At 40.6% G+C, this 12,866-nt stretch overlaps 1 protein-coding gene across 1 annotated transcript in view; it reads right to left on the bottom strand.

Moving 5' to 3' along the window:
* Positions 1-12,866, bottom strand: part of AGBL1 (AGBL carboxypeptidase 1) — a 267,540-nt gene that overhangs the window by 183,330 nt on the left and 71,344 nt on the right. The window contains exons 16-17 of the mRNA XM_058847276.1: positions 8,777-8,921; positions 5,115-5,268 (exon numbers count right to left, since the gene is read on the bottom strand). Coding sequence (XP_058703259.1) covers positions 5,115-5,268; positions 8,777-8,921 — 299 coding nt within the window. The remainder of the gene's footprint in view (positions 1-5,114; positions 5,269-8,776; positions 8,922-12,866) is intronic.

The following is a 12,866-nucleotide window of genomic DNA, read 5'->3' as shown; positions in this document are numbered from 1 at the left end:
TAAGATGAGACCAGCTAAAGACACCTCATTAGTCTCACTTTATCCCTCATTCCAGCTCCAGGAGCAGCTGCACATTCAATGGTATGAGCATCCAGCCATATCTATCCTGAAAACATTACTCTATCCTTCTTCAGAAACATGCCTAGACAAAAAATGTGCTTCAAATCCCCAGTAGACTACATTTAAGATAAGCAGGTGTCATTATCTTTTTCTGACAATATTCATAATGGTTTCTGCATAAAGAGGACATATGATGACAGAAGAGCAACTCAAAGTGACAGGTATCACAGATGTAAATCCATTTGCTAGTGTCATTTTTGTTTCATTTCCCTCACCTCTGCTGCTAATTATCTGGGACAATTTGGGTAACTTTAAACCACGAAATTCAGATCTATAATGCTACCCACGGCTAAAAGGACACACTCATTAGGTGTGTTGACTCTGGAATACACATAACACACTGAATAATCACTATTATGAATGGGGATGACAACAGTACCATCAGCCAGGAAGAGGGCTGTGCAATTCCTTCAGGACTGTTTGAGTCATTACTCTGTGTTAGCCAGAATGGCATCCACACTACATCACATCTCAGAGGTGTCCTGCCCCTTCCCTCCTCTAACTAAAGGTGAGAGCAAACCCACCCCAACTCAGCCAGGAAACACTTCCTGAAAACACTCCCATGGCAGTGTAGAGTGTACACTGTTCTTTTCTGACCAATCATTTTGCTTTTGGTGGTTTTAATTCCACCACTCTGTTAATATTAGCGACATATCAGTGTCCTTTACTTTCTTAATGAGAAGACAATTTTGTCATTGCCTGTGCATCAGTGTTTAGATATTTTCCTTACACTTCTTTGAAGAGTTAATCTGTCCATTTGCTCTGTCACTTACAACAGTACCCTACTGCTTGCAGGGTCTACTCAGCTGTCTGCCAGGGAGTTTAGTGGAGTTACACACTGCACACATGCATAAATAATACTGTGAATTAAGAGTTTGCAAACTATGACTGAATACACATACATGCTGCTAACACTGCCTTCACTGGGCTCTGTGTGTGTGCCAAACTGAAGCAAATCAGAGCCCTGAAAACACCTATTAATTTATCAGGCAGGGAGTTGGAAACTGAGATTTGGAAGCTTTATCATTCTCCTTGTTTCTGTATCATTTGAGAATGCCCTGAAAGATGTTGGGAATTGCTCTCCCTTCAAAAGCCCCTCTAACTCTCATCAGGCAGACTTAACATAGCCAGAAAGTCACCCACACACAGGCAGAATGATTTTACTTTTACCAGAAGACCATGGAGGATATCACACTTAGAATGGGTATTAAAGACATCTGTACCAGCTAGGTGCTGAGTCTTCTTCATCTGATGGCAAGAAGGGCAAGTTGAAAATTAAACAGCAACTACAAGAAACAAGACAGACCCTCTCAGTTTCTATTTGTTTGAGTCTATGGAGCTGCAGAACCCAGCAAGGACCACTGACCAGGCCCAGGTACCCACAAACATGGATCAAGTTTGAGTGGAGGTTGTGCTGGATGTAACCGAGTGGTTGCATGAACAAGAGTAAAAAGCACAGGAAGCCAAAGAGCTCCCAGCTCACTTCTTTCTGTCTTCATATCAATCTCTGAACATTTAATAGAAATTATTCAGTGCACCACTGTCATATAAAGGGCAGATATAAAGAGAGGAAGGATAAAGAAGCCTAAAGTGAATATCAAAGCCTCACCATAACAAGTCATAATGAAGAGAAGAAGTAGCCCATTTTTCTTCCCTTCAGCATGGCTTGCGCTTCATATTAACAAGGTGCGCATTAATAAATTTAACTCAGACAAATTTAAGCATCCTAGGACCACGTTAATCAAAAGCCTGACAAGAGCAATCTGAAAGAGTTGAGGAAGGGAAATAAAGCACAGCTGACACGGAGGATGCCATGCGCTCACTCTCCCTGGGAACTTCCAATACAAAATAACTCCTTCCCACTGTACTCCTACCAGGCTGACCCTGCTGCCTTCCCAGTAATCCTCACCCACCCAATGCCTCTTTATCTGTGATGTTTCCTTATCCCTGCATGTCTATATTTGAGAAAGATTTAGACCACTTCAGTAGGATCATGTGCATGAGCTACAAAGTCCTGGTGAGATTTGTGCCACTGGCATTGCTAAAAAGAAACTCTTAAGGTACAGATTAACACATGTAACAAAGGCAACATAAATTTGACAGGAAATCAAAATGACTATAGCTAATGAAAACTATGCATTGGCCTGAATCAGAAGGAAAAAACGAGGGCTGTCCATTTTTATTCATTATCCATGTGCCAAGTTCCCCAGTGCTGGAGCTCCACGTTCCTTCCCAAGATAAAATACCCATGCACGGAGACTGCTCCAAGCCACACGATTTATTGCAGAGAAATCCTCCACCTTTTGGTCTGTTCATATTTAGCTCTAAGTTGCTGCTCTTGAGTTATGTTTTTTAGCATGGAAAACATTGACAAACAGGTCCTTCCATCAGCCAAAACACTTCACAGAAAGATGGGTATGTCATACAAAATGAGGAAACTGAGAAGTAACTGCTGATCAAAGCCACACAAAGCAGCACAAATTAGACTAAGTGCATCCCCAAAAGCCATAATTATCCAAGCTACTCAAACAAAATAAGCACATACATGATTATTCAGATTTGCCTACAGGCATCCCCACAGCATAAAACATGGTGTGCTGCCTTGCTGTTCTTCCACTAGATAAAACAATAAATATTTTCATCACTTAAGAGTATTGGTGTTTACTTTTACAGTCTTGAAAACTTGAGGGAAACTGTGTTGCCTTGACAATGTCTTTCCCCCAAAAAACCTTCTTTTTCAGTTGGACAACTGGAGTTTCTACATGTTCTGTTTTGATTGGGTTCCATGGGCTCATGGATAGATGTAGGAAGCTTGCAAATCTTATTGTAGTGCAATGCTTCAGAGGAAGGGTTTAGTGGCACAGGATTTCATGGCATTTCAGGGAGAACTATAAGCTCCCACTGGCTTCATGTACTACCACAAGGCAGGAAATACTTATTTCTATTGAAAATAAACAGGATTTAAGCCACATAATTGGGGTTTTAACCTAGATGCAGTGTATTAAACAGTCTAGAGCACTCAGAAAAATTATCTGTCAGAATTGTTCATTGAGGCCTTATGAACCTTTCAGCAAATGAACTGAATAAGCAAGCCAAGCCTTGTCTTTGCAGACAGGTTAACAACCTTTGAAAACCTGACAGGCTTTGTTCTAACTCTGCAAAAAGCAGTCTAACATACTCTGAGAGTACAGTGCTCCAGAAAATGGCCATGCCTCCCATCATGGCCACATTTATATCACAATAGTTTCTTGAAATTGTTGGTTGGTTTGTTTTGTTTTGGGTTTGTTTTGCTTTCCTATGGCAAAACATTTCTTTCAGAAAGTCCTTTCAAAGCCAAAAGAGCAAAAGTCCAACATTTAGGATATTGACTCCTCATGTGACTGACTCATTCCAAGCCCTTGCTGAGATAAATCCAAACATTAGATCAGCTTTTGCTTTGTACCACCACTGGAAAGGGCTTCTCACTTGGGCAGAAATCTTGTTCACTGTATGCCTCTTCCAGGTGGCTCCAATCCTCAAATAAAATACTCCAACTTACTTTCACTTGCCCTCTTGAGAACTTCTGCCATGAGGTGTCAGCAAATAACACCTGGCCAGGTGATCACCTGCCACGTGCCAAAGGCTGCTTTGGGTAACCAACCTCCCCCTTCCCAACACTGCTTTTCTGTATCATCATTATCATGGGAAAAAAGTGCTTAAGGGCAGGAAATCTTTCTTCAAGCCAGGCATGGAAAGCCACAATTAAACCTGTGCATGTTCATGCACATTATAAATTCCCCATGTAGCCTGTACTTAGCTATTTTGCTTTAATACTTCAACCAAGGAAAGCATGTTCATGATAGAAATTTGCTAATCCAGGGTAAAAGCTGAATTTGTAATCAAGTCATTACAGTAAAAAGGTATGAGCTGTGGATGATTACACTGTAATGTCAGCATAGCTGCAGTCACTCTGCTCTAAACCTGGACAAAAAAAAAGGTAGCAATAAGTTTCACCAACTCTCATATTTCAGCTCCTTTTTAGTTTAGAAGGAGAAGCCTGCACTTCACTTGAAACTGTGGTTCATGTCACAGAATCCCTCTGGATTCTTCTAGCCTAGTATCTAAGTGAGGTAATGAAAAATATTCATTAAACATCCAAAAAGATCTTAAGACAATTTAAATATTCACAAGCCTCAAAGGTCTCAACCTGTGTTATATTTGAAGACATAAAAAAATTCACTGTATACCTTGTTCCTGATTTAAAAAAAAAATAAAAAATGAACCTACATGTAAGTAGTTAATGATTTAGGCTCTAAAATCAAAGCTAACCCACGTGATGCTAAGCAGAATTTTATCACTTGCTGTTGAGTTACAGAAATATGCATATCTTAAGGCCATTGAAGGTCTAAATCTTTGGCTCTCAAAATGAAAAATAACCAGTTCCAGATATAAAATGGCAATTATAATATTTACTATTAAACAGTACATCGGTATGGTCTCAAACAGAATGCAAAGAGCTATATTGTGTCCAGATGGATCTACTGGGCACACTGGAGGAGCTGGAATTTCACCAGAACACTTCAATTGCTGGTCCAGCTGGGAATGAGTTATCTTGGTTTTGGGGATTTTTTTTCAAGCTTAAGACTTCAAAATATATAAATGATTTTAATAGAAAACATAAAATACAAAATAAATAAAATACAAAAAATAATATTGTTGAATTAATTATTTCACAGTTTTCTGCCCTAGGAGATATTTTATTTTGAACTTTTCAAATGCTTTCCATCATTGAAGAGAAACTAGAAGTACAAAATGGCATCAATTCTCCTCCCTCCTCTATGCAAACCTATAATTTTTAAAAAGCATCGTAATTGGCTATTCCTCATATTTATATTCCTTTTTCCAAAATGAGAAAGACAAGAAAATCAGCATGTTCACAAAGAGGTTGTTATTGTCACTGCTGACATGAGCACAGCTCACCAGCATCTTTTTTAACGCTTCATTGGGCTACTTACAGAATTGCTCCAGGTCATCTCTGTTTTTAGACTCAGGCATGGCAGTGATTGTGAGCAATGGGCATGGATTTCCTCCTAGAGTCTGGCAGAGCGTCTGCTGCCTCCAGTAAACCTTCTTAGGGTTCCTATTTCGTTCCAGGATATCAAGATGGGACTGAAAATGAAGCAGGGAAGCAGATTCATAAAGGAGTTCATGGTCTATAAAACCTCATTTTATTCCAGTAGCTGTGTATTATTTTTGATACTAATTTCATATCTTGCTAACTTCCCAGCTCCTCTCTTTGGCCAGTTAATATCACCACCTTTTACATCCCACAAAGATGCACAAGCCATTCACAGTGCATCCCAGCTCACTGAAGCTGCACAGAATATTTATTTTTATATCATGATCTACTTGAGGGTGTCCCTTTTTGTTGCAGAGGGGTAGGACTAGATGACCTTTAAATGTCCCTTCCAGCCCAAACTATCCTATGATTTTGCCTGAACAGTTCCTAGGTGCTTTTGTTAGCATAATGAAATTTCTATGCATCCATGAAATTCAAAAGAGAAGCATTTACTCTTCATATTTTAATAAGGGTTTTGTAGAAATGTGAGAAAACCACCACTTTTGAACATTTACAGAATTGATTGCTTAGCTGTCAAGCACATGCCAGTGAAACTCAGTGACAACTCTGTATCAGAGGCAGCCAAAAAGTTTATATCGAAACAACATTTTGTACAATCAGTAGTGGGAAATTTGAAGAGTGTCTTTCCAAGAAGCTATTTAAAATGGGAGATCTTCTCCCCACCCCCAAAGTTTATGACAATTTTTTTATGACAAGTTTTAAACAATTCTAAAGTCCAACAGCTTCTTGAGAAATTTGAGAAAAAGAACTGGCAGCTTAGAAGAAAGACTCTTTGGAACAAATTACGATTGCCTCATTAGACACGGAGCCACTTGTCACCCACACAGCAGATGAAGTGTAGTTCTCTGTTTGCATTGCAATTGTGAGTGTGAGCAATGCCACTGCGGGGTGTTGCCGAGTGTTGTGGAACACCAGTTGTCTCCCAGCTGGCAGGAATAGGTGCAGTGAGCACACTTGTCCCAACAATAACTAAAACACATCAGCTCACTCCATGTCCCTCACAGGGTGAGGTTTGTCTCTGTGTCAGGGTTGAATTTTAACCCACATTTATGGGACACCACATTCCTATTCCTCAAACCTTGAGGCTCACCAGTGTTTCAGACTGCTTTCCCAGAACCCAAATGGAGCCATATAAACACAGAACTGAAATTTACAGTCAGCTATGTTATAAAACAATTAAAATACAGCTCTATAAAGTAAATTCAATTATTAGATGCATTTAACAATCTCATATAGATACAGAGAACTCAATATCACCATTTACTTATGTTCCTGATACCCACTGAAACTTAATTGGGTATAGCTACCACAGAGATTTCAGCTAGATATCAAAACAATTAATACTGTGTTGTAAAAATAGATAAATTACTGTTTATAGAAGAAATTTAATTACTAATGGACAAGAAGTAATGAACTGCAGAGTGCATCCAGTTCAAATAGGATTCTGCAATATTTCCTGCAAATATGCCTATAACCATTAAATATATATGATATTTTAAAACATTTTAAAATTGTTAACTCCATATACAAATTTTTCTTCTTCCCCAAAGCACTATGTATTTAATTGAGCCCTTGGGTTCATAATCATTTTTAATTTATTATTGATATGTAAAACCAACAAACTTCACCAGTGGACAAATGCTTTAAAATGCAATCTACTGATGCACAAACCTGATTTAGTTTATTTACTGTGGAAATAAAAGTAAAATGGAAATGTGTATAGTGCATCACTTGACATTTTAAATTAGCCTAAGCAAAGAAGCCTTTCAGAATTATTAGAAGTAGTGATTTTGCTATGGATAGAGCTGGACATGATAATTTATCAACCTTTTCCACCCATAACTCCCATTTACCAAACTTTATGGTCCTTATTGTGTCTGAGTTCATTTAAACTTTTCCTGGGGCAGAATTCCCTTTAACTTCAATGAGCATTTTATTTAAAAAGACAGTGAAATTTTAAAGACCTGGTCCTGCAAGCCCTAAGAATAACATCTTTTTCATCTCCATTCCATTCATTCAGGAGCAGGTGAGATATTCAGTGATTCCCAGTGCACACAAACTCTCCAAGTCTCTCTTGCTTTGTGCCAGCAGAAGATAGAAATCAATAACAGTAAAATAATGATGAGACACTGCATTTATGTGAAATGTATGGTGGTGAGTAAGTCCAACCAATTCTTCAGTATCACGTTTGTTTTTTACCCTGCAGACTGTAGATATTTGTGTCCTCAGGGCTAAAGGTCAGACCCCACCACAGGAGCATCCACTCCTCCCTGGGGAATTTTAGGAGTAACTGGGGAGGTACTGATGAGAAGGGAGCTGACAGACATGTTTTGGACTGAAGGCTGGACTGTCTTTCTTCCAGATAGTGGAAGCAGTTTCTTTGAATGTCTAAAATGGAATGTGAAACAGTTGACAAAAGGTTTCCTTGAGGGGGAATCAATCTAAGCCTAACTCTAGTCCTGTGGAGGACACTGCTCCCTGGAAAGCACAGCCTCCAAAATCTGGTTATGGCAAACTGATCTCATTATAAAAAACAGAGTGACCTCAAACTCCACCAACCCACACCAGCCTGTATTGCCCAAAATAAAATGTGTTTATAATGGAAACTGAGGTGAGAAGAAAGGGAAGCAGATCTACTGGAACTGTGTGGTTTTATTTGCACCAACATAGTTCTCATCTTTACCATCAAAGCAAAGATACTCCCAGAACTATTCATTTCACTCCTTTCATCCTATCTCCCCTACATCAATTATAGAGGAAATACATTGGATGCATTTCCCAGAAAATTCCCTTACCATCCACCCCTTTCCACAGAAAAGGCTGTGGAAAACAAACCCGTGCCCAGCAAAAAACTTGGTACAACTCAGTAACTACATTTATGCTTTGGAGTTGTATTCTTTTAGTTTCTGTACTGACAGCACTGGTGGGAGTGTCACAAATTCCTCCTGACACTCCAGCTGGCACTGAGGCAAGAGCTGGTGAAGTGTCAGCTGAGGTCCAGCAGCCTGGTAACACTGGGTGTAGCTCTGAAAGCTGGGCTGTTACCCTGTGTCAGGAGGAGGATCAGGCAGCACATCTGAGTTGTCATTAGGTTTAGGCCCCTGCTTCCCAGCCCCCCAGGAGGAGGATGCTGCCACCCCAAGTGAGTGGAGACACCTTTGGTCTGTATTGTGATTGGTATAAGCACTAAAGGTTTGTGCTCAGCTTATTCCAAAGATAAATTTCATTTCTTCTACAGCATTTTGGGCTTTGCAGGTGGCAGGAGCTGCAGCTGTAAACAAGGCAATTGCACCATCACAATCACAGAGTGGTTTCAGTGGGAAGGGACATTAAGGATCATCTCATTCCAACCCCCCTGCCATGGGGAGGGACACCTTCCCCTATACCTCGCTCAAAGCCCCATCCAACCTGACTCTGAACACTCACAGGGATGAGGAGGTGTGAAAGCAATCCTCTGTGCCTCAAAACCTACACATACCCAAGCAGCTCTAACCTGTCAGGGCCATTGTCTTATCTAGGGGGCCATGTCAGTATTACCATCATTGTGGAGTAGGTGTAGGGGTAGTGGTAGGCCAGGTAGCAGACATCATCTTTGTGAGGGAACTTGATGCTGAAGGTGAGTGTGTAGTAGAACCTTCCCCTCACACCTCCTCCTGCAGCTGCACTGCAGCGGTAGTGGTTTCTGGAAGAAGAAAAAGAGGGAAGTAAATGCTTTTCACTTCTAGATGTGCATTAGAAGCAGCCATGGGAAAAATGAGCATTCAGAGAAAAATCCACATCAGACAGGGACAAAGCCCAGCAGGGAGTCAGGAGGCAGAACTGCACCTGGCAGTGCAGGACACAGCCAGTCAGTGCTGCTGGGGAATGAGAGCACTCCACTAGGAAAATAACATCCATTAATGCTTCGTTTTGTTAAGATGCAAATAAAGAAGCAGTCAGCTAATAGTAGCTCATACAGCAGAGTCCAGACATATTTAAACTATGCATCCAGCTAAAACTGCTGTATTTCTTCAGATACCCACATTATATTGCTCAGAGATGCAGGTTCCTATTCATGGCCCTGAACAATGCCATGAGAAAATACTCTGCAAAAAGCCTGGAGATTTAGTAAATATGAATACCCTACCAAAGCAACTGTTCAGTTCCACCATAGGAAGAAAAGTGATATTCCAGGAATAAAAATAAATAATAAATAGGACATATAACAACAAATGCACTTAGCTGAGTAGAAGAAAGAGAGAATGAGTTTAGGTAGAGATTGAACATGAAGGAGAAGTGACCTCCTAGAGATTTGACAGCTGTGACCTACTCGAAAATTTCTTTGTATCCCTCTTTTTTGAAGAATTGAGCCTCTCCCTCTCAGGGAGCAGTGAGGACCAGTTGCTCCCTAAAAAATAAGGAGCTGAGCTTGGTATGGAAGACAGAAGAGCAGGGAACTCTCAAGGCAGGGTCATCTCCCACAGCACCTGATCAGGGCATGCCTGGGGACAGCAGAGGGGTTCCACCACAGGTCCAGATCATCAGACAGGATTGTGGTGGTGAGGCAGGTCTGGGTCCAACCAGCAGGTCAGTTCACGTGTCGGGATCCAGATCAGGATGTGTAGCAAAGCAGGGACACAGCAACAGGGACACAGCAGTGACTGAGCTGAAACCTCACTGCAGCAGAGCTCTGGGTGAGCCTGGTCAACACTGACAAGGTCTGAGAGCACACAAATCCTTGACACTGCCTTCAATAAAATTACAAAATCTTATAGCAAGCTCCTCTCAGTCTAGTGTCAGGACTTGATCTCTTGCAGGAGACTTCCTCTGAGGAAGAGATGACTTCAGGCTGAGTAGGGAAGTTTTCTTTCAGCAGAGATGAAGTGACAAATCATGCACTTTAGGGAGAAGCCTCAGAGCATATTGCATCCATAAGTACATTTCAAACAATATTTTTCCCACATTGCACCAATTATGTTGTTGCCAAACCTTCTGATTCTGAAGGACTGTGAGGTTTCTTTGACAAATGTTATCATCAATGTTGCATTAAGATGCAAAATAGAAGAGGCAACAAAAAGATGCAATTTCAGCTCCTGAATTTTACAATACTAGTTTATTTTGCTGCTGTTCATTTTTATTCAAAGGGGTGGAGAGAAAAGATAATTATTCTTGTCAAATTCTCCAAAATAATCAGCTCTTTTTCATAAGGGAGAGACAATAAATGCTGCTAGGTTTTTACTTGAATTCAATAGTTAGGAACATGTGGGGTGAGTGATACCGACTGGATCAATAGAGAGTGCAGGAACACCGAGCCACAGTGGAAACCTGAAAAGCCTATGATTTTATTCTTAGTTGAACCCTTTACCCCAACATATCCTTTGCAAATAAAGGACCTTAATACTGGACAAGGAGACTCAGGAAAAAAATTCAATAAACCCACAAATACAGAAACATGTACTTAGCATTTATATATGTATTTCACTGGATTGAGGGTTAAAGTCTGGTATTTTTTGAAGTCAGAATAATGACATATATTTCCTGCTAATTTTGACAATGAAGGATAATTAAGAATCATTTCCTGCATGGTGCAGAAGGAAAATGCTTATCTCCATGGCCTCTATTATACTCAGTGTCACTTGGAAGGTTAGACCACCTTATTCATAAAGAGTGGTCACAAAAGTGCTGAATTCTTCCACTTCCTCCCCTCCAAGTTCACACTTGTATTTAGAGGTGTGGGAGGAAGCAGGTCTTTGCAGGCAGGTACTGCCAAATATCTCACATGTACATCATTCCCACCTGTCCCTAACACTCCAGAGTAAAGGCTTCTCCCTCTGTAGTGTGATTCTGTAGCCAAGTGTCCTCTCCTACGCAAAATGGCCACTTGAAGCCAGGGGTTTTGCAGCAGGAGATCCCTCTGACCTTGATGCTATGCTGTAGCTCAGTGTTTCTCACTCCTGCCTGCTCAGACCTGATCCTGAGGGCAGGGATGCACAACTCCCTCAGTGCTGCTCAGCAGCATTTCATCCTTGTTCCGAGCATCTCTGCTGTTCCACCTAACTACCCACCCAGAAAAGACATTTCCAGGCTTTTGAATCACTTCTTGACATCTGTTTCAATCTATAGCAAGCTAGCTGGCAGTAACAGGAAGTTTACAGGCTTTGGGACGCTTCATTATTCTTCACTCCTGCATTAGAGAGAAAAACCCCCTGTGTGTAAGCAGTGTAAATGGCCATGTACTTTTACTGTATATAATCTGGTCTCCTCACAATCCATCACACAAAGCAGCGGCTCTGAATTCTTTTAAAAGAAACCTAAAAAAAATAACATTTTCCTCTGTGCCTCCCTCTCCTACTGCTGTCAAGGCAAAAGAGCTCTACTGCTTCCTTTTTCCTCCACCAGATTGATGTTCTTTAGTTCCTCACCACTTTTTCATCACAACACTCTACCATATCAGCATGGAGCATAAAGTAACAAGCAAGGAAAAAGAAAGGAATAAAAGACTCTGGAAACATCTGGTCTCCACTACCTTATTTGTCTTCTCTTTCAAAAACATGTTGAAAGTCTCTCATGCTTTCTAGAAGCCAACACAGTGGTTATTGGAAAGAAAAAAAAAAGTGACCAAAGTGTAGTTTCCTCAATGAACATGTAAGCTGTAGCTACTCTGCCTTTCAGTCCTGTTGTAGTAGTGAAATCATTTTGCTTGCTGCTCTCCTTCAGAAAAAAATACACAAATATTGTATTTCCAGCATAGCAGTGATGAAGAGTTAATTAATAATAATTACAATACTACTCATCTTTGACTCTGCAAGATAATTTTCTGGGCTTAAAAAAAAAGTCTTTGCAAACACTATGTGATTAAAACACGCTTCCCCATTTATCGATTCCATTCTTCGGATGGCAGATAAGTGACTCTAATTTTCCAGCCTTTGTAGGTAGGGAAACAGACATAGGTAAAGCAGCTTGGATAAAGATGCAGGCAGGAAAAGAAGCTGGGTTGTAACTGAGGGATTCAATAGCACCAAGTGATTCAGGAACAATATCTCTTGGCCATCTGATCTTTAGACTTCCTATCTGCAGCAATTTTTCCTTTTGGCGTCGTAAAAAGCACTGTTAGGTGATGGAATATGGCATTTTCAGCTTAGACTAAAGTGGCCACAGAAAGTATCAACATCTTTTGGGACACTTCAAAACAGACTTCAAAGGGAAAATATAATGTTTCTCTCTTCTACTCTATTGCTGTACTCCCTTGTACTTCCCACCTGGAAGTGGTATTGGTGTCCTCATTTTCCATGTCTTCTTTACATCTCTAAGTGTGGTTATTAAGTGCAAGTTGCTTTAATAACACACTGGTTCATACCATAAAAAACAGGATTTAACAATTTACTGGGCATGGCTGCTACTCTGGGCTCTGCCACATTGGAAAGCAGAAAATGCACAGCACAACTTCCTTTCCAAAGGGCAAATCCATGATAAGGTATTTTTGTTGCCAATATTCCAGGCAGAATCCCAGCTGAAGTAGAATAAATATTCCCCCAGCCATTGTGCCATTAAGGTGTTCAGGCATACTGCAAAGGCCAGGTGCTCTCAGAGTGAGACTGATGTCTCACCCTCTCACAGACATCATTAGAGCTGAGAAGTGACCTGGTAA

This window comes from Poecile atricapillus, chromosome 11, assembly GCF_030490865.1.
Source record: "Poecile atricapillus isolate bPoeAtr1 chromosome 11, bPoeAtr1.hap1, whole genome shotgun sequence".
Classification (NCBI taxonomy): Eukaryota; Metazoa; Chordata; class Aves; order Passeriformes; family Paridae; genus Poecile; species Poecile atricapillus.
Note: the sequence above shows the minus strand (reverse complement) of the source record. Positions and strands in the feature narration are given on the sequence as shown.